The sequence below is a fragment of the Oncorhynchus nerka genome, linkage group LG7, assembly GCF_034236695.1.
Source record: "Oncorhynchus nerka isolate Pitt River linkage group LG7, Oner_Uvic_2.0, whole genome shotgun sequence".
NCBI lineage: Eukaryota > Metazoa > Chordata > Actinopteri > Salmoniformes > Salmonidae > Oncorhynchus > Oncorhynchus nerka.
Genome location: NC_088402.1, coordinates 64,933,899 through 64,955,992, shown reverse-complemented (window position 1 = coordinate 64,955,992; position 22,094 = coordinate 64,933,899). Strand labels below are relative to the sequence as shown.

The 22,094-nt window shown below is 42.9% G+C and overlaps 1 protein-coding gene across 2 annotated transcripts in view; it reads left to right on the top strand.

The window, feature by feature from the left end:
• The first annotated feature begins 4,054 nt into the window (after window positions 1-4,054).
• The window catches only part of LOC115132189 (neural cell adhesion molecule L1-like protein), a 109,039-nt gene continuing 90,999 nt past the window's right edge, over window positions 4,055-22,094 (top strand). For both annotated transcript variants that reach the window (XM_065020712.1, XM_029664532.2), the window contains exons 1-6: window positions 4,055-4,148; window positions 15,455-15,651; window positions 16,515-16,623; window positions 16,789-16,976; window positions 17,112-17,234; window positions 21,381-21,551. In XM_065020712.1, the coding sequence (XP_064876784.1) occupies window positions 15,570-15,651; window positions 16,515-16,623; window positions 16,789-16,976; window positions 17,112-17,234; window positions 21,381-21,551 (673 nt within the window). In that variant the 5' untranslated portion in view covers window positions 4,055-4,148; window positions 15,455-15,569. The remainder of the gene's footprint in view (window positions 4,149-15,454; window positions 15,652-16,514; window positions 16,624-16,788; window positions 16,977-17,111; window positions 17,235-21,380; window positions 21,552-22,094) is intronic.

Genomic DNA, 22,094 nt, shown 5'->3' with positions numbered 1-22,094 from the left:
TGTCTAAATAAAATCATTGATTTATTGTGAAGGTGTAAGCTATATTACATGGATTTATTAGACTTTTAAAATTTAGATGTTCCAAAGGACTGTATCAGTTGTGTTAATCACCAGCTGATGAAATTCTGTGACCTCCACAGCCCTAGTTGTGGGCCATGGCTTTCTATATAAAGCAGACAGTCAAGCATTGAGGTATTCAGCTACTGTTCAATTGAACGTAAGAATGGGCAAAACAAGTGATCTAAGTGACTTTCAGCGAGGTATGATTGTCGGTGCCAGGCACGCCGGATCCAGTATCTCAGAAACAGCCGCCCTCCAGGGCTTTTCATGCACGACAGTTTAGGGTTTACTGAGAAAGGTGCGACAAACGAAAAACATCCAGTCTGTGACAGTCCTGTGGGAGAAAACAGCTCATTGATGAGAAAGGTCAAAAGAGAATGGCAAAAATTGTGCAAGCTAACAGGTGGGCCACAAACAGACAAATAATGGGACTTTACAAAATTGGTGTGCAAAACGGCATCTCGTTATAGCCCATCCATGGATCCTTGTTGTGGATGGGCTAGTGCAGCAGATGACCACACCGGGTTCCACTCCTATCAGCTAAAAACAAGAAGAAGCGGCTCCATTGGGCACGCGGCGATCACCATCACTGGACAATTGAGGAGGGAAAAACATTGCCTTGAACATGACAGTGAGTTCAGTTTACTTGAGTGGCCTGTGCAGTCCCCAGACCTCAACCCAATAGAGCATCTTTGGGATTAGAACGGGCGGTTTGCAGCATGAATGTACCTCCTTTCAATCTGCAGCAACTGCTTGATGCCATTGCATCAGCATGGACCAACATCCCATTTCCGACACCTTGTAGAATGCCCTGAAAGATTCAGGCTGATCTGGAGGCAAAGAGGGTCCGACCCTGTACTAGATGGGTGTACCTAATAAACTGTCTGGTGAGTTGTTTCAAGCTAAACTATTGCTGATAGTGAACATGAACAACCAAAATAAAATCTAATGTAAGCCCAGATGTACTGTAGCCAGATGAGACTTGTCTCCGTTGCTACTTTTATTCCGGTAAAACACCATTTTCAACATAGTATATGATAAAAATAACCTAGCAAGTTACATTGGTTGACACTCAACTAATAATGCCTAATATTGCCCAAGCCATTTTATGAAGGTGACATGCAGATGTGCCAAATCAGGAATAGGCCTAATTCTTGTTGGTCAATGCGGGAAGCTATGCACAGCACACAGTTTGACTAGGCTACTGATATTGCCTGGGGTTGTTCAGCATGCAAAATGACTTGTAGATCAGTTACTGTCAACATGCTTAGTTCAACATTGAAGGAGAGGACGCAGTTGTCACAAAAGATGAGCAGTATGGGCTCCCGAAAAGAAAGTGGGCTCCGGATGGGCTCCAGAAAGAAAGTGGGCTCCCGATGGCACAGCGGTCTAAAGCACTGCATCACTACAGACCCTGGTTCGATTCCAGGCTGTATCACAACCGGCCGTGATTGGGAATCCCATAGGGCAGCGCACAATTGGCCCAGCATCATCCAGGTTAGGGTTTGGCCAGGGAAGGCTGTCATTGTAAATAAGAATTTGTTCATAACTGACTTGCCTTGTTAAATAAAATCATTTGAGCAACAAAAAGTCAACGTTTGTATTGATTTTCTGAACGATGCATGCTACATTTAGTTCGGTTTAGAGTGACAGACCAATGCACTCATATCTTTAACATTTGAACTGGGATCGATGCAAATTGGTGAATCGTTACATCCCTAATAATTACTATGGCTTTCAAATCTGGATTCTGTCAAGTTTTTATAGGTAGCAAGGCTGCAGGTATAAGCCATTTGATGAAATGAGCCTAACGATCTGTCCATTCAATTAGGTCGTAGTGCCTTCTTTACTTTCCTTTGTGCCATAGTTTGAGCAGTGGTGTCATCTCCAAAGCGTGTGTAAGTGGGACAGTGGGAGTGAACTGTATGTGTGTGTTTTGTAAGAATAGAATAGAATGGTTTGATTGCATCCTGTCTAAGCCCCTTGATTATGAATCCTAATCCACAAGGATTGAGCAGATCCAACAGCTGTTCATTTCAAACTGGATAAAAGGTACTTGTCGTGACCTGCCACTAAAGCCCCAGACATCCCTGGAACTTGGCCGCTCCTTCGTTCCTCTGTTTCCTTCTCCCTCCTAGCTGATGAAAGGAAATAGATGAGAGAAAGTGAGTCAGATGCCGTCAACGTGTCAACAGGTATATTCATGTTCAGTTCTCTCCTCTATTGCTCTGTTGTAAAGAAAATAAACCACCAGGAGTTGTAAACCAGCGTCTAGTTATTTTACCGGTGCTACTGTGTTTTGAGAAAATATTTACAGTACATAAAGTGCATATATTGTAAATAACTGAGAAATTGTTGACAGCACATGGACGTTTTGTCTTAAAAAACAAGGGAAACCAAGTCAGGATAAAAAAAAAGAAAATGCTAACAACACAAGCTATAGGATATAGAGTAACACTATTTGAAAGGGGTACAGAATTTAACTAGGAAAGTCAGTTAAGAGCTAATTCTTATTTACAATGACAGCCTACCCAGCCAAACCCTCCCCTAATCCAGACAACACTGGGCCAATTGTGCACCACCCTATGGGACTCCCGATCATGGCCGGTTGTGATACAACCCGGGATCAAACCAGGGTCTGTAGTGATGCCTCTAGCATTGCGATGCCTGTGCCTTAGACCGAAGCGCCACTCGGGAGCTGAATTCATTCATAAAGATATCATGCCTGTTTTTAAAAAGGTTATGAAAAAGGTGTTAGTACAGTGTTACCGGATGTACTGCGTTAGCTTCTGGTATTTGTTGGGGGAATCATTCACTTATCTCTTTCTCAGCACTGTGGTGGAAAGAGCTGAGGTGTGAAGTGGGTTGCCAGTAGACCCCGAAAAGGGGTCTAGTGTCACTGAGTTTGAGTGTCACTGTTCATATCCCAGTTCTTGCAGCAAACTGATTTAGCTGCTGAATGGCCCTTTCATTGTCACTCTCAAGCGCTGCCAAGTGATGAGTTCCATGTAGGGGAGCTGTGAAAAACCATTATAATTGTTTTGTAAAACGTAATTCCATTGGGGAATAGGATATAACGAAGTCTGAATTCCTATGTATATCCCAAAATGTTTTGTTAACTGTTACAGCTCACTTTGATTATTTCCATATTTATTGCAAAGAAAGAAATCAACAAAAAGGGTAATGAGTGATTAGTAGCCTGTCCAAAGTCTTAATTTCCCCCCTCAGGGACCAAGTTTTTGTTTGGTGGTTTAAGTGTTGTAAATACAATACTGTCCCTGCCCAACCAATCACATGCTTCAAAATTAAATTGAGCAAACGGCTCTTCCCATGTCCTCACACAATCCACTAAACTCTTAACCCCTGCACTGAATGAGCTCTTTCCCACTCTACCGAATGACACTTTTCACAATATGGCGGGATCAACAATGAGAACATTCACTCTAAAAACAACGGCAATGACAACGGCAATGTTGAAAGGTCAATTGAAAGCATGAGGGCTAAGTTTAGTACTTTAGCATAACAACAATAGCAGTAGCCCTGTACTGTATTCTTTGTCTCTCATTCACTCACCTCTTCAAATGACTGTACATTTGGCATGATTTAATTGCAAACACAGATTGACTGTGGACATGCCCAAAATCCCACAATCGATATTGTCATCAGCTGCAGGTCAATTAAAAAAAACTGGGAGTCTACCAAAAGGGGAGTACACTAATTAATTGGCTCACATAGACTTCCCCTGTGAGTACAATACAGTAATGTTATCTAACAATGCCCACGTGCAGCAGCGTCTCACTACAGTCAATGTTTTTGTTTTTCCTTTTGAAAGGAGCAGTCTTTGAAATGTGAGAAGTTTCTAGCACGCTTCACTGTAACCTAACAAGTGTGTGTGCGTGTCTGTCAAGTTACAAACCCTGCCCTTACATAATACCGGTAGTACAGGTTGGCTCTTGATGTCAGAGAGCTGCCAGGTGCTTCTGTTAGTGTGGAATCGAGGCTGTGGCTGTGGTACCTGTTTAGATACGCACTCCTTTTGAGAGGGCACAAGGAATACATGTTAGGTTTGGCAGGTATTGACCTCAAAGGTAAGGCCATGTCTCTTTCTGACCTTTGCCGGTTATGATAAATTGAGAGACTACTGTTCGTGCTGTTGGGAAATGCAGCGCTGTCCTGTAATGTATCCCTTTTCAGCAAGGCTCAATGGAAGTGTTACCCAAGGAACTTAGTTTTTTCACAAATATGAAGGAAAAAGGTATCCTTAGAAACTAAGTTAACATCCAGTGGTGTGATCTGAGGCACCCTCTTTATAACATTTACAACAGTTCATTATTTTATTTGCATTGCTCTTGTTGACTGCATAAATTGATAAAAGAGATGGCTAAAGGGATTAGTGGTTTGACCACATAACCAAAGATTAAATGATAAGAGAGTCATCTTTAATTTTACTTACCACAGTGAAATATGCCAAGATAGCAGAATCTCACTGGGATGTGATTAACATTTGAAATCAGTGGAAGGGTCGTTCCACCAATTCGGTGCCCTTTTGAGAAGTGTGACTTGGTCCAAATTATTATTATTATTTTTTTAGATATCCCATCTCAAGAGATTAAATAAAAAATGACTATAGTAAGTGCCTATTAAGTGCAGATTAAAGTAACAGGTTAGACTGTAACAGGGGTTGACAATTTCTTCTTAAATCAGCAAAAAATCCCCTTGTGACAGGGAGAATGGAAACTTGTTGTGTGCAACAGGGAGTGGCAATTGAATGTAACCTGAAATGGAAAATGAAATTGTTAAAACATTTCTAGCCTGTCTATCTATTGGTAACAGGGTTAACGTGTTATGCTCGACCAGCTCATTTTCCCACCACAAAACACCAGCATAAAGAAACAATGTATTTTTAGCGTTTCTTTTTCCTAATCATAGTCACACACCTCATGTAGCCTAGACCATAAGCCTATAAGTTTGATACAAACCTTATTAAAACATAAGTAGCCAAATACATTCTTAAAATTAAGCACATGAATCTGCTTTACAAGGGGTGTAGTGCCTAACTGGCATACCTAAGCAGTGCGTAAAAATAAAGAAAAACACTTGAATGGGTAGATGTGTCCAAACTTTTGACTGGTATTGTGTATCGCACAGCTGAGAGTCAAGTGGAGGCAGGTTGCTGACAGGTGTATAAAAAAAATCACAGCCATGCAATCTCCATAGACAAACATTGGCAGTAGAATGGCCTGTACTGACGAGCTCAGTGACTTTCAACTTGGCACCGCCATAGGGTGCCACCTTTCCAACAAGTCAGTTTGTAATATTTCTGCCCTGCTAGAGCTGCCTCGGTCAACGGTAAGTGCAGTTAATGTGAAGTGAAAACGTCTAGGCACAACAAGTTCACAGAATGGGACCGGCGAGTGCTGAAGCGTGCAGCTCAAAAAAATGGTCTGTCCTCGGTTGCAACAGTCACTAAGGTGTTTCAAACTGCCTCTGGAAGAAACGTCAGCACAATAACTGTTTGTCGGGAGCTTTCTGAAATGGGTTTCCATGGCCGAGCAGCCGCACAAGAGTAAGATCACCATGCGCAATGCCAAGCGTCGGCTGGAGTGGTTTAAAGTTCGCCGCCATTTCGACTCTGGAGCAGTGGAAACATGTTCTCTGGAGTTATGAGTCACACTTCACCATCTGGCAGTCCAACGGACTAATCTGGGTCTGGAAGATGCCAGGAGAACGCTACCTGCCTGAATGCTTAGTGCCAACTGTAAAGTTTGGTGGAGGAGGAATAATGGTCTAGGGTTGTGTTTTTTATGGTTCAGGTTAGGCCCCTTAGTTCCAGTGAAGGGAAATCTTAACTCTACAGCATACAATGACGTTCTAGACGATTATGTTCTTCCAACTTTGTGGCAACAATTTGGGGAAGGTCCTTTCCTGTTTCAGCATGACGATGCCCCCATGCACAAAGCGAGGTTCATACAGAAAAGGTTTGTCAACATTGGTGTGGAAGATCTTGACTGGCCTGCACAGATCTCGGACCTCAACCCCAGGCCTAATCGCCCAACATCAGTGTCCGACCCCACTAATGATATTGTGGCTGAATGGAAGCAACTCCCGCAGCAATGTTCCACCATCTAGTGGAAAGCCTTCCCAGAAGAGTGGAGCAGGTGTCCACATACCTTTGGTCATGTAGTGTATGTTTTTTTTTACCGTTGGTATTTCTAAACACCCAGTATACAGTATACCGCCCAAGCCTAGCTGATATTGTGTAACAGACAGCTCACAAAAGGCCCATTATGTGTTGACGATACAAGTAGCCTATTGTGCCTAAGTTTTCAGACATGTAAAACCATGCAGTGAGTGCAATGTATGTCCTTCTCTAACAACAGTATCCACCCCTCAAGCCAGTGCAGTACACAACTACAAAAGATGAGGCTTGATGAAAGCAGATGTCATCCACCGCTCCACTCTCTTCAATGGAGCTAAGACCCATTTGTATTATAATCATTAAAATAGGGTGGGTGTAAATGGGTGTCATCATGCACATGTTTAGTGAAGGGAGGCATGGGGTGGTAGTGCAGGGTGAGGAGGGGTATGGACAGAGAGGCATGCCTGTACTTCCTCTCCCCTCATTCTTTAATGCTCTGTGAATAGCCCCGTGGCCGTGGCTTTGTCCAAGTCATTGTCGTTCGGCTTAAGGAGCCTCTTTGCCAAGTGAGAGGCTTTGCCGACATATGTCACTTCAGTGAATCTCCCATAGCTCCTTTAGCCGCTTGAGTGGAGGGGCGGACGAGAGGCGTTCACTGGGTGAAAAATAAGCAACGTGAAGGGTGAGCTGGAATGCTCACTGTCTGTTCCTGTCCGGTGTGCCTGAACTTGCACAGCACAGATTTCTGACGCATTTAAATGGACTTTCAGTGCAGGTGATTTGCTCACAGCCCATAGTTGAAAGATTTCAGTGAGTATACTCTAATTTCCATGCCATTTACTGTATGTTGTTGCTCTTTTGGAAAGGAGTTTTTTTTTTCAATGGATTGATGATTAATAGTATGTTTGGAATTTCAAGTCAGTGAGTAACGAGGTACAATACAATGTGTGTTTTGAGTTGCTGTGGTAAAGGGATTAGCAGGGTGGTGGACCCACACTCATTCCTCGGCTGACTATTGGTCACGTAAACACAATCCCTGGCGATTGGAGGGTTCAATATCCTGACGTGGTCTGGTAATAGATCCCTCTGCTTCCAAACAAATGTTGGGAGCATGTTACCTGTTTATATTCCAAAGCCTTGCGTTTCTTCAATACTGCAAGAATGGACTTCATCACATTAATGAAATAATTGACGTTTTATTTCATCCAACTTTGGCTATTTGAGTCAATGTAAACTGGGAGGTTGTTGCATGATCTTCCATGTACATACTGTACCCTGATGAAGCCCAATTATTTTCATAATCCAAAAGGTTATTTATGTTTACAAAACAGAGGCTTTGTTTAGCTTGAATGAGTTACATCCTTGGTAAGGTCAGGCATGATGTTGATTTTTTGTTGTCAGGATCAACAAAATCTGGAAACGGGTCAAATTGTTAATTTAAGCAAGGTTGCCTGCATTTTATGGACTGTTTTACATATATATATATTTTCTACAATGAAAAAATGAATTATTCACAAGATTTCAGTATGTACAGAAATATTGGAGTCTTTTTTAGTGTCTTTTTTTGTTGTTGAACTATATGTGGTACATCGTGTGATGCTGTGACTGTTTTACCATACCGTAGTTGCTTTATCATGAATTAGGTTTATTTCTGTCGCAAAAAGGCAACCAACTATTAAATTCCAAATGAAATTCAATTCACAAATTGAAAGCTTAACCTCACTGAGAATATTGGACAATTTCCAATGTGTTACTTGACTCTCAATTCCATTGTTGAATTAGACTAATCCTAGCCCTGGTGTACAGTAATTGCCAAATTAACCTGCATTTACTCATATTACTAACTAAGACCAACCGGCAACGTTACACTCCATTGTGGGAGGTTGGCGGGAGATACATCATTGGTTTGTGTTTGGACAAGGCAGACTCCCGCTCCTGTGACTGAGTGATTCATTTGTAGAGTGAGCCCTTTGGCAGTGCCACTGTACCCACAGGCTGAAACCCACAATACTCACAGGCTTACTACTATATACAAACTTAAGTCTACCCACTCTAGCAATCATCCATAGCAGCATCTTATATTATGTGCCAATAAGGTTTTCTGTAAGCATGCCATTTGATGCTGCCATCCCAGTTTTACAATCAAATCAAATCAAAGTTTATTTGTCAAGTGCACCGAATACAACAGGTATTCGGTATTCACCTTACAGTGAAATGCTTACTTACAGGCTCTAACCAACAGTGCAAAAAAGGTCATAGGTGAACAATAGATAAGTAAAGAAATAAAAACAACAGTAAAAAAGACGGTGATAAATAACAGTAGCGAGGCTATAACAGTAGTGAGGCTATAACAGTAGTGAGGCTATAACAGTAGCGAGGCTATAACAGTAGTGAGGCTATAACAGTAGCGAGGCTATAACAGTAGTGAGGCTATAACAGTAGTGAGACTATGACAGTAGTGAGGCTATGACAGTAGTGAGGCTATAACAGTAGTGAGGCTATAACAGTAGTGAGGCTATAACAGTAGCGAGGCTATAACAGTAGCGAGGCTATAACAGTAGCGAGGCTATGACAGTAGCGAGGCTATGACAGTAGCGAGGCTATAACAGTAGCGAGGCTATGACAGTAGCGAGGCTATGACAGTAGCGAGGCTATGACAGTAGCGAGGCTATGACAGTAGCGAGGCTATGACAGTAGCGAGGCTATAACAGTAGCGAGGCTATAACAGTAGCGAGGCTATAACAGTAGCGAGGCTATGACAGTAGCGAGACTATAACAGTAGCGAGGCTATAACAGTAGTGAGGCTATGACAGTAGTGAGGCTATAACAGTAGTGAGGCTATAACAGTAGTGAGGCTATGACAGTAGCGAGGCTATGACAGTAGTGAGGCTATAACAGTAGTGAGGCTATAACAGTAGTGAGGCTATAACAGTAGTGAGGCTATAACAGTAGTGAGGCTATAACAGTAGTGAGCCTATGACAGTAGTGAGGCTATGACAGTAGTGAGGCTATAACAGTAGTGAGGCTATGACAGTAGTGAGGCTATGACAGTAGTGAGGCTATAACAGTAGTGAGGCCATGACAGTAGTGATGCTATAACAGTAGTGAGGCTATAACAGTAGCGAGGCTATGACAGTAGTGAGGCTATGACAGTAGTGAGGCTATAACAGTAGCGAGGCCAGTAGTGAGGCTATGACAGTAGTGAGGCTATAACAGTAGTGAGGCTATAACAGTAGTGAGGCTATAACAGTAGCGAGACTATAACAGTAGTGAGGCTATAACAGTAGTGAGGCTATGACAGTAGTGAGGCTATAACAGTAGTGAGGCTTTAACAGTAGCGAGGCTATAACAGTAGTGAGGCTATAACAGTAGCGAGCGTATGACAGTAGTGAGGCTATAACAGTAGTAAGGCTATAACAGTAGCGAGGCTATAATAGTAGCGAGGCTATAACAGTAGAGAGGCTATAACAGTAGCGAGTCTATGACAGTAGCGAGGCTATAACAGTAGCGAGGTTATGACAGTAGCGAGGCTATGACAGTAGCGAGGCTATGACAGTAGTGAGGCTATAACAGTAGTGAGGCTATGACAGTAGCGAGGCTATAACAGTAGCGAGGCTATAACAGTAGCGAGGCTATGACAGTAGCGAGGCTATGACAGTAGCGAGGCTATAACAGTAGCGAGGCTATGACAGTAGCGAGGCTATGACAGTAGTGAGGCTATAACAGTAGTGAGGCTATGACAGTAGCGAGGCTATAACAGTAGCGAGGCTATAACAGTAGCGAGGCTATGACAGTAGCGAGGCTATATACAGTAGCGAGGCTATGACAGTAGTGAGGCTATAACAGTAGCGAGGCTATATACAGGCACCGGTTAGTCAGGCCAATTGAGTTAGTATGTACATGTAGATATGGTTAAAGTGACTATGCATATATGATAAACAGAGAGTAGCAGTAGCGTAAAAGAGGGGTTGGCGGGTGGTGGGTGGCAGGACACAATTCAGATAGCCTGGTTAGCCAATGTGCAGGAGCACTGGTTGGTCGGGCCAATTGAGGTAGTATGTACATGTAGGTATGGTTAAAGTGACTATGCATATATGAAAAACAGAGAGTAGCAGCAGCGTAAAAATAGGTTTTTTTGGGGGGGGGGCACAATGCAAATAGTCCGGGTAGCCATTTGTTGACCTGTTCAGGAGTCTTATGGCTTGGGGGTAAAAACTGTTGAGAAGCCTTTTTGTCCTAGACTTGGAGCTCCGGTACCGCTTGCAATGCGGTAGTAGAGAGAACAGTCTGTGGCTGGGGTCTTTGACAATTTTTAGGGCCTTTCTCTGACACCACCTGGTGTAGAGATCCTGGATGGCAGCAGGTTAGCCCCAGTGATGTACTGGGCCGTACGCACTACCCTCTGTAGTGCCTTGCTGTCGGAGGCCAAGCATTTACCGTACCAGGCAGTGATGCGACTAGCCAGAATGCTCTCGATGTTGAAGCTGTAGAACCTTTTGAGAATCTGAGGACCCATGCCATATCTTTTTAGTTTCCTGAGGGGAATAGGCTTTGTTGTGCCGTCTTCACGACTGTCTTAGTGTGTTTGGACCATTCTAGTTTGCTGATGTGGACACCAAGGAACTTAAACGTCTCAACCTGTTCCACTACAGCCCCGTCAATGAGAATGGGAGTGTGCTCTGTCCTCCTTTTCCTGTAGTCCACAATCATCTCTTTAGTCTTGGTTACGTTGAGGGAGAGGTTGTTATTCTGGCACTACCTGGCCAGGTCTCTGACTTCATCCCTATAGGCTGTCTCGTCGTTGTCGGTGATCAGGCCTACCACTGTTGTGTTGTCTGCAAACTTACTGATGGTGTGTGTGTTGGAGTCATGCCTGGCCATGCAGTTGTGGGTGAAAAGGGAGTACAGGAGGGGACTGAGCATGCACCCCTGAGGGGCTCCAGTGTTGATGATCAGCATGGCAGATGTGTTGCTACCTACCCTCACCACCTGGGCACGGTCCGTCAGGAAGTCCAGGATCCAGTTGCAGAGGGAGGTGTTTATGTTGATTGCATCATCTAGAGATTGCATCATGGATATTGCATCATCTGTAGATCTGTTTGGGCGGTATGAAAATTGGAATGGGTCTAGGGTTTCTGGGATAGTGGTGTTGATGTGAGCCATTACCAGCCTTTCAAAGCACTTTATGGCTACAGATGTGAGTGCTACGGGTCTGTTGTCATTTAGGCAGGTTGCCTTCAGGGACTAAGGTGGTCTGCTTGAAACATGTTGGTATTACAGACTCAATCAGGGACATGTTGAAAATGTCAGTGAAGACACTTGCCAGTTGATCAGCACATGCCCAGAGCACACGTCCTGCTAATCCGTCTGGCCCCGCAGCCTTGTGAATGTTGACCTGTTTAAAGGTCTTACTTGCGTCGGCTACGTAGAGCGTGATCGCACAGTTGTCCGGAACAGCTGATGCTCTCATGCAAGCCGCCTAAGTGTTGCTTGCCTCGAAGTGAGCATAGAAGTGATTTAGCTCTTCTGGTAGGCTTGTGTCACTAGGCAGCTCGCTGCTGTGCTTCCCTTTGTGGTCTGTAATAGTTTGCAAGTCCTGCCACATAAGACTAGTGTTGGAGCCGGTGTAGTACGATTCAATCTTAGCCCTGTTTTGACACTTTGCCTGTTTGATGGTTCGTCAGAGGGCATAGCATGATTTCTTATAAGCTTCCGGGTTAAAGTCCCGCACCTTGCAAGCGGCAGCTCTACCCTTTTAGCTCAGTGTGAATGTTGCCTGTAATCCATGGCTTCTGGTTGGGGTATGTACGTACGTACGTACAGTCACTGTGGGGACAACGTCCTCAATGCACTTATTGATAAAACCAGTGACTGATGCACTTATCGATAAATCCAGTGACTGATGTGGTGTACTCCTCAATGTCATCGGAAGAATCCCGGAACATGTTCCAGTCTGTGACAGCAAAACAGTCCTGTAGTTTAGCATCTGCTTCACCTGACCACTTTTTTTTTATAGCCCGAGTCACTGGTGTTTCCTACTTTTTGTTTGTAAGCAGGAATCAGGAGGATAGAATTGAGGTCGGATTTACCAAATGGAGGGCGAGAGAGAGAGCTTTGTACGCGTCTCTGTGTAGAGTACAGGTGATCTAGAATTGTTTTCTCTCTGGTTGCACATTTAACATGTTGATAGAGATTAGGTAGAACTGATCTATGTTTCCCTGCATTAAAATCTCCGGCCACTAGGAGCGCCGCCTCTGGGTGAGCGGTTTCCTGTTTGCTTATTTGCTTATACAGCTGACTGAGTGCGGTCTTAGTGTCAGCGTCCGTCTGTGGTGGTAAATAAACAGTGACAAAATGTATAGATGAAAACTCTCTAGGCAAATAGTGTGGTCTGCATTTTAGCACAAGATACTCTACTTTAGGCGAGCAAAATCTAGAGACTTTCTTAGATATTGTGCACCAGCTGTTGTTTACAAATATGCACAGACCGCCCCCCTCATCTTACCGGAGTGTGCTGTTATATCTTGCCATGTAGCGTACATCCCTCTAGCTGAATATCCATGTCATTATTCAGCCACGATTCCGTGAAACATAAGATATTACAGTTTTTGATGTTCCGTTGGTAGGATATTTGTGATCGTACCTCATCTAATCTAATCAAGGGTAATCCCAAACCACTGGCATGTTTTACAACAATGATGTAATGAATTACACCCGTTGAGAGAGGATGTGTGATATGGGACATTAATGTTATTCAGAAGAGAGTAAGGAAAGACATGGTGATTGCCTAGCCGGGTTGCTTCAGTATTTGCTTGGGCAATGGTGCTGTATTTAAATTATTTTAGGCTGTCTGAGGAGTAGTCTATCAAACTGTACCCAGTGCATTTTATATATGATTTTACTAGTACATATCGGAAATTTAACCATTTCGCTTCCGTTTATTTACTGATTTGTATAGGCAAAGCAAATTGTCCCTTGGGCAATTCAAGATTTACTTTTCTCCACTAAAAGTCAGTATAGGGATGCTGTTCATGTTGCCGAAACGGTCTATGACTCTGTGATACAGTACACGCTTTTATTTTTTGTTTTCCTAGGCTACCTGGCAAAAATGCTTGCTCACTAGCCCAACTTCCTTTCATGAATAATGATGCGCCAGGCCAGCTAGTTAACATCAGCCTACTACATCTAGCTACATATTGAACTTCCATTCTCTCAGGCCAGGGGCACAATGTAGGAATTTATGGTTGTATCAGAATTACTGTTCATAATCGTTTGCCAATAAGTAATACCACAAGTTCAAATCCCTATCTCCATCCATGGCTAATTTAGGAAATGGACGATTTTAGTTAGCTAGCCACCGGAGGACAACGGCACAACAAGATGTAACAATTAAAGGTTGGCCGATTTAATTAGTGCCGATTTCATAACAATCGGTAATCGGCATTTTTGGAAACCGATTATGGACGATTACATTGCACTACACGAGGAGACTGCGTGACAGGCTGACCACCTGTTATGCGAGTGCAGCAAGGAGCCAAGCTAAGGTGCTAGCCAGCATTAAACTTATCTTATAAAAAACAATCAATCTTAACATAATCACTAGTTAACTACACATGGTTGATGATATCACTAGTTTATCTAGCTTGTCCTGCGTTGCATATAATCGATGCGGTGCCTGTTCATTTGTCATTGAATCACAGCCTACTTCGCCAAAAGGGCGATTTAACAAGCGCAGTCGTGAAAAAGCACTGGCGTTGCACCAATGTGTACCTGACCATAAACATCAATGCCTTTCTTAAAATCAATACACAAGTATATATATTTAAACCTGCATATTTAGTTAATATTGCCTGCTAACATGTATTTCTTTTAACTAGGGAAATTGTGTCACTTTACTTGCGTTCTGTGCAAGCAGAGTCAGGGTATATGCAGCAGTTTGGGCAGCCTGGCTCGTTGCGAACTGTGTGAAGACCATTTCTTCCTAACAAAGACCGTAATTAATTTGCCTGAATATTACATAATTATGACATAACATTGAAGGTTGTGCAATGTAACAGCAATATTTAGACTTAGGGTTGCCACCCTTTAGATAAAATACGGAACGGTTCCGTATTTCACTGAAAGAAAAAACATTTTGTTTCCGAAATGATAGTTTCCGGATTTGACCATTTTAATGACCTAAGGCTCATATTTCTGTGTGTTATTATAATATAATCTATGATTTGATAGAGCGGTCTGACTGAGCAGTGGTAGGCAGCAGCAGGCTCATAAGCATTCATTCAAACAGCACTTTCCTGCATTTGCCAGCAGCTCTGCACTGTGCTTTAAGCATTGCGCTGTTTATGACTTCAAGCCTATCAACTCCCGAGATTAGGCTGGCAATACTAAAGTATCTATTAGAACATCCAATAGTCAAAGGTATATGAAATACAAATGGTATAGAGAGAAATAGTCCTATAATAACTACAACCTAAAACTTCTTACCTGGGAATATTGAAGACTCATGTTAAAAGGAACCACCAGCTTTCATATGTTCTCATGTTCTGAGCAAACTTAAACGTTAGCTTTTTTACATGGCACATATTTCACTTTTACTTTCTTCTCCAACAGTTTGTTTTTGCATTATTTAAACCAAATTGAACATGTTTCATTATTTATTTGAAACTAAATTGATTTTATTGATGTATTATATTAAGTAAAGTTCAGTATTGTTGTAATTGTCATTATTACAAATATATATATATAAAAAATCGGACGATTTAATCGGTATCATCTTTTTTTGGTCCTCCAATAATCAGTATCGGAATCGGCGTTGAAAAATAATAATCGGTCGACCTCTACTAAAAATTTAAGTTTTTCGGTAAATTACGTTCTACTTTTGATGTGATGTGATTGGTGTGAAGACAAGTCCAAACTCGCTTCCCTTTAAAGTTTTATTTTGGTGCGCCAGGACAATTCACAGTTGAGCTCACTCAGTTTAGCTCAATGCTGATTGGCTATTATTATTATTTTATTTTTTATTATCAAGGGAGGCTAAATGCTGGCTGGCTTCCGTTGCATTCAATGGGGCAACAATGTCATTCTCAATTTTACCAGACAGCATCAGATAGATGGGATACACATACTGATGCTTTCTCCAGTGAGATACATTCAGCCTCTTGCAAATTGAAGGAAAATGACTTCCCTTGCCTCCATGAGTACGCACCACTGGGTTACTGACAGTTTTTATATTTCCCTGTGTCTCTGCACATCTAGGTCCTATCCCTCTAAGTGTTGACAGCTATCCGCTGATCTAGTGGATCAAAGCTGTGGTGCTGTCAGTAGTGTCGCCTGCTCTCCTGGACAGTCTCTGCTCAACGGCGGTGGAGTGATGAGGTCGCTGTGGAGCTTGGGCCTTGCTTTCCTCTTGGCCTTGACCTCCAGGGCCGGAGGACTCGATATCCCCCTGGAAGGTAAAGTGCAGTATTGGCAACCTACACTGAGTGTACAAAACATTAAGAACACCCCACCCTTTTGCTCTCAGAACACCCTCAATTAGTCGGGACATGGACGCTACAAGGTGTCAAGTTTTCCACAGGGATGCAGCTGTGTCAAGTTGGCTGGATGTCCTTTGGGTGGTGGACCATTCTTGATAAACAAGGGAAACTGTTGACTGTGAAAAATCAGCAGCGTTGCAGTTCTTGACACAAACCGGTGCACTTGGCACCTACTAACATACCCCAAAGGCACTTCAATATTTTGTCTTGCCCATTTTCCCTATGAATGGCACACATGCACAATCCATGTCTAAATTGACTGAATGAAGTGGATTTAACAAGTGAAATCATTAAGGGATCATAGCTTTTACCTGGATTCACCTGGTCAGTCTATGTCATGGAAAGAACATGTTCATAATCTTTTGTACATTCAGTATATTTCATAGTCTATAGGGGAATGTTTTAGACACACCCTATGCCCATGATGGGCAGTGAAGAGAGAGTATATGGTCCAGCTGTCAGAGACATGGACTGGCTAACTAAATTCATGCCTATGACGGGTCATTTACTTCAGGCATGTGTAACATGCAGTGCAAGATTGGTATGTCTTGTTGGTTTAATCGCTGTCTGCACTGCAGTTCATTATTAGCTCAGACATGTGGGCAAATAGAGCTAGTTTCTCAATATTAATCTTCCAACAAGCATAAGTTATACATTTCCTGCTGTACATTGCACAAAACATGACCAAATCCCCATAATGGTAGTCAAGTTGTTAAAGTGTTTGTTTGATGAAAGCAATATGGAGATGAATGTATGATTTCTATCTTTTCATCCCGCAGTGGAGCAGCTACCGACCATAACAGTGCAGACCGCTGGCCCTGTCATTGCCTTACCCTTTGAAGGCAGTTTTTCCATGAGATGTGAAGCCAAAGGCAACCCACAACCAGTGTGAGTGAGATGACTGCGATTCATCCTAGGATCTCCCTGTTTTTTGCCCTTATATGCTTATGGATTGTTCACACTATCAGCATTAACCCAATGCTTATTGTTGCATCTCAAGCTAAATATCATAACTGTAACCAAGCATTACAAAATGCTTCATTGCCCCAACAGATACAGATGGACAAAAGATGGCCAGGCCATAGATCCCCTCTTCGACTTGGGGGTCAAAAAAGAGAGAAACAATGGGAGTTTTGTGATTCATAGCGGGCGCCTTGCGCAGTTCCAGGGGATGTATCAGTGCTACGCTTCAAACAATCTGGGAACAGCAGTATCAGAGGAAATTGAACTCATTGTACCAAGTGAGTGCCACTCTCATGTTGTAAGAACCTAGCATAGTGAACAGTTTTGCATCTTACAGCAAGACTGTGAGTGTTACATTTGGAATCCTATCTAAAGGTGTTGACATGAGTAAAACATGCCTAACCATTGCACAGGTACCCCAAAGTTCCCCAAAGAGGAGATTGCCCCAATAGTTGTTAAAGAAGGCCAGCCTGTGATTCTGGAATGCAATCCACCACAGGGGATCCCTCCACGAAAGATCTACTGGATGAATATTGGTGAGAAAATAGACCACTAGTTCAATCTTTACAGCACCATCCAACTGAAACAGTTTAGAAGGGAATATGTCACTTTATACACATTTCAATTGAAATAGAGTACAGTAACACTTTACATTAGGTTGCTCCTATACCTCTGTTGTAATATTGTTATTACCCAAGTCACAAAATAGTATTGACATGTTCTTTATGTAGTAATTCAGTAGTTGTTTTAAATTGGCATAGTAATGGGAATGAGCTTTTTTGTTATTACACAAGAAGAATTAGGGCCGCTCAACATAGTTCCCTTTAAATTTGGACATTTTGTCACCTTTTTCTCGCCATAGCCAAAAGAGGGTCTAATGACATCACAGCACTGTATGAAGTAGTGTCTCAATGGGGATAAGGCCATATGCTTAGGCTCTCAGCCGTTCTAGTTCCATCTAGCCAAATCACACACTTTTCAATTCGGCAAGGAGCTCAAAAAGAAATGCTTGTTTTTTAGAGCTGAGAGCAGCTTCTCATAAAGTGGTCCAAATAAAAATAAGAAATTAAATACGAATTCTAAACTAGAAATTAGAAAATGAAATTTCCTGAAGAAAATCTAAGGTGAGTCAGTCTATACCAGAGCTAGTTAATGCGGACCAGAGCTAGACCAATGATCCGAGCTATGCCCTGGACCAGAGCATTGACCAGAGCTAGTTAGTGTGGGGACCAGAGCTAGCTAGGTGCTAGTTACACCCTGGATCAGAGCTGGACCAGAGCTAGTACAGATCAGAACTAGACCACAGTTAGTTCTTGTCCGCACTAGTTTTGGGCCAGGTCTGGTCCAGGACTTAGCTAGTTGATAGCTAGCTAGTCACTATTTACTATTGAAGCCACTTGAGCTTTTATGCACATATTAAATGGTTACAGTTTAAAAGGCACAAACTCAGCAAAAAAAAGAAATGTCCCTTTTTCAGGACCCTGTCTTTCAAAGATAATTCGTAAAAATCTAAATAACTTTACAGATTTTCATTGTAAAGGGTTTTAACACATGCTTGTTCAATGAACCATAAACAATTAATGAACATGCACCTGTGGAACGGTCGTTAAGACACTAACAGCTTACAGATAGTAGGCAATTAAGGTCACAGTTATGAAAACTTGGAACACTAAAGAGGCCTTTCGACTGACTCTGAAAAACACAAAAAGAAAGATGCCCAGGGCAATAAATTGCAATATCCGTACTGTGAGAGGCCTAAGACAGTGCAACAGGGAGACAGGAGGTCGTCCTCACAGTGGCAGGGCACGTGTATCAACACCTGCACTGGATCAGTACATCCAAACAGCACACCTGCGGGACAGGTACAGGATGGCAACAACAACTGACCAAGTTACACCAGGAACGCACAATCCCTCCATTATTCAAATGTTTTATTTATTTTACCTTTATTTAAACTAGGCAAGTCAGTTAAGAACAAATTTGTATTTTCAATGACGGCCTAGGAACAGTGGATTAACTGCCTGTTCAGGGGCAGAAAGACAGATTTGTACCTTGTCAGCTTGGGGATTTGAACTTGCAACCTTCCGGTTACTAGTCCAACGCTCTAACCACTAGGCTACCCTGCCGCCCCATTAGTGCTCAGACTGTCCGCAATAGGCTGAGAGACGCTAGACTGAGGGCTTGTAGGCCTGTTGTAAGGCAGTTCCTCACCAGACATCACCGGCAACAACGTCGCCTATGGGCACAAACCCACCATTGCTTGATCAGACAGGACTGGCAAAAAGATCCTGTTGGATCGGAGAGTGAGGGCTAGGGCCATTCCCCCCAGAAATGTCCGGGAACTTGCAGGTGCCATGGTGGAAGAGTGGGGTAACATCTCACAGCAAGAATTGGCAAATCTGGTGCAGTCCATGAGGAGGAGATGCACTGCAGTACTTAATGCAGCTGGTGACCACACCAGATACTGATTGTTACTTTTGATTTTGACTCCCTGTTTGTTCAGGGACACATTATTCCATTTCAGTTAGTCACATGTCTGTGGAACTTGTTCAGTTTATGTCTCAGTTGTTGAATCTTGTTATCTTCATACAAATATTTACACATATTAAGATTGATGAAAATACATGCAGTTGAAAGTGAGAGGACATTTCTTTTTTTGCTGAGTTAGTATCAGCCATATAAGTCTGAACATGTCAACATTGGTTTGGTGTTTGTAGCTTTAAAGATTACATTTACATTTACATTTAAGTCATTTAGCAGACGCTCTTATCCAGAGCGACTTACAAATTGGTGCATTCACCTTATGACATCCAGTGGAACAGTAGTGCATCTAAATCTTTTAAGGGGGGTGAGAGGGATTACTTTATCCTATCCTAGGTATTCCTTAAAGAGGTGGGGTTTCAGGTGTCTCCGGAAGGTGGTGATTGACTCCGCTGTCCTGGCGTCGTGAGGGAGTTTGTTCCACCATTGGGGGGCCAGAGCAGCGAACAGTTTTGACTGGGCTGAGCGGGAACTGTACTTCCTCAGTGGTAGGGAGGCGAGCAGGCCAGAGGTGGATGAACGCAGTGCCCTTGTTTGGGTGTAGGGCCTGATCAGAGCCTGGAGGTACTGAGGTGCCGTTCCCCTCACAGCTCCGTAGGCAAGCACCATGGTCTTGTAGCGGATGCGAGCTTCAACTGGAAGCCAGTGGAGAGAGCGGAGGAGCGGGGTGACGTGAGAGAACTTGGGAAGGTTGAACACCAGACGGGCTGCGGCGTTCTGGATGAGTTGTAGGGGTTTAATGGCACAGGCAGGGAGCCCAGCCAACAGCGAGTTGCAGTAATCCAGACGGGAGATGACGAGTGCCTGGATTAGGACTGCGCCGCTTCCTGTGTGAGGCAGGGTCGTACTCTGCGGATGTTGTAGAGCATGAACCTACAGGAACGGGCCACCGCCTTGATGTTAGTTGAGAACGACAGGGTGTTGTCCAGGATCACGCCAAGGTTCTTAGCGCTCTGGGAGGAGGACACATTAGATGCACTCCAGCTATTTTTGAACTTGTTGACAACAATATCCCACATATAAATAAAGTAATCATCACACACACAAAAAAATATGTTTCCAGCATAATAGTGTTTTTGCAAACTTTATGGAGTAGGCCTGATGTGGCCCTCTGATGACATCGGCCTTCCCCTTGCTTGAATTTTTCCCATTCAAGTCTATGTCTAAAACTATGAATGGACAGACCATGCCTACTTCTATAATCCCACTCTTACCTAATAGCTATCCAACCAAATACTCTCCCTACATTGCTCTATGAAGGGAAACACTTGGGGAAATCGTTTTTTAACCTCTTTAGGCTAGATGGGACGCTACCGTCCCACCTGACCAACATCCAGTGAAAGTGCAGGGCGCCAAATTCAAACTACAGAATTGTAAATATTTAACATTATTAAAAATACATATGCAATATGTCAAAATAAAGCTTAACTTCTTGTTAATCCAGCCACAGTGTCAGATTTCAAAAAGGCTTTACGGCGAAAGCAAACCATGCGATTATCTGAGGACAGCACCCCCTCAAACAAACACAGACAATCATATTTCATCCCGCCAGGCGCGACACAAAACCCAGAAATAACGATATAATTAATGCCTTACCTTTGAAGAGCTTCTTCTGTTGGCACTCCAATATGTCCCATAAACATCACAAATGGTCCTTTTGTTCGATTAATTCTGTCATTATATCTCCAAAATGTCAATTTATTTGGCGCGTTTGATCCAGAAAAACACTGGTTCCAACTCGCACAACATGACTACAAAATATCTAATAAGTTACCTGTAATCTTTGTCCTAACATTTCAAACAACTTTCCTAGTACAACTTTAGGTATTTTTTTAACGTAAATAATCAATCAAATTTAAGACGGGATAAACTGCGTTCAATAGTGGATAAAAACAAAGTGGAGCGAGCTTTCAGGTCGCGCACCCCAACCACAACAGTACACTAGACTCGACCCTCATTCTGAACAGCCCTACTTGTTCATTTCTCAAAGGAATAACATCATCCAATTTATAAAGACTGTTGACATCCAGTGGAAGCGATAGGAACTGCAAGCAAGTGCCTTAGATATCTAGATCCACGCTTTCTGTGCAAAACATTTTCCATTGTGTGTCTTAATTAAAACGATATATTGTTTCCTCCAGGTCTCCAACATATTGAACAGGATGAGAGGGTATCCATGGGCCATGACGGCAACCTCTACATCTCCAACGCCCTGGAGAAGGATAGCCGGAGAGACTACTGCTGCTTCGCTGCATTCTCCGTCATACGGACCATCGTTCGGAAGACAGCCATGTCGGTGGTCGTCAAGAGCTGTAGGTTGACAGTGTAATGCCCTACATCAATGTTTCTCAACCTGTTTTATACCAGGGACAGGCAAGCTATAGTCCTTCCTCTAAACATTAGACCAAGAGGACATCCTCATATTCTAAGTGCAACATTAAGGCTCCGATACACTTACATTACAAGTAGCACTTGAAAAAACGGATTAAATAGGTGTCTGTAAGACCGGTCAGCAACATACTACTCCCAGGTTGAAATCCCTGCCCTACATGTTGAGTATGCGTTGAAAAGGCATGTTCAGGACACTAGATGCAGTGATGGTGTAAGGAGAGGGAGGAGTGCTGTCCCCACACATGTCAAAGACAATTGTCGGATTCAAAAGTCTATCAACATTATATATGGTTTTATTTTACAAAAGTGCAAAGTGTGCAGGTGAAAAAAGGTGCAGGCATGTACTTCAGATCAGAGGAATAGACATGGCTCCATTGGATCAAGGTGGGTCTTCATATTTAGTTTACATTTCAGTAAAACCTGCTTGTGAGTTAGATGACTGACAGCAGTGGGGAGTTGCTTTA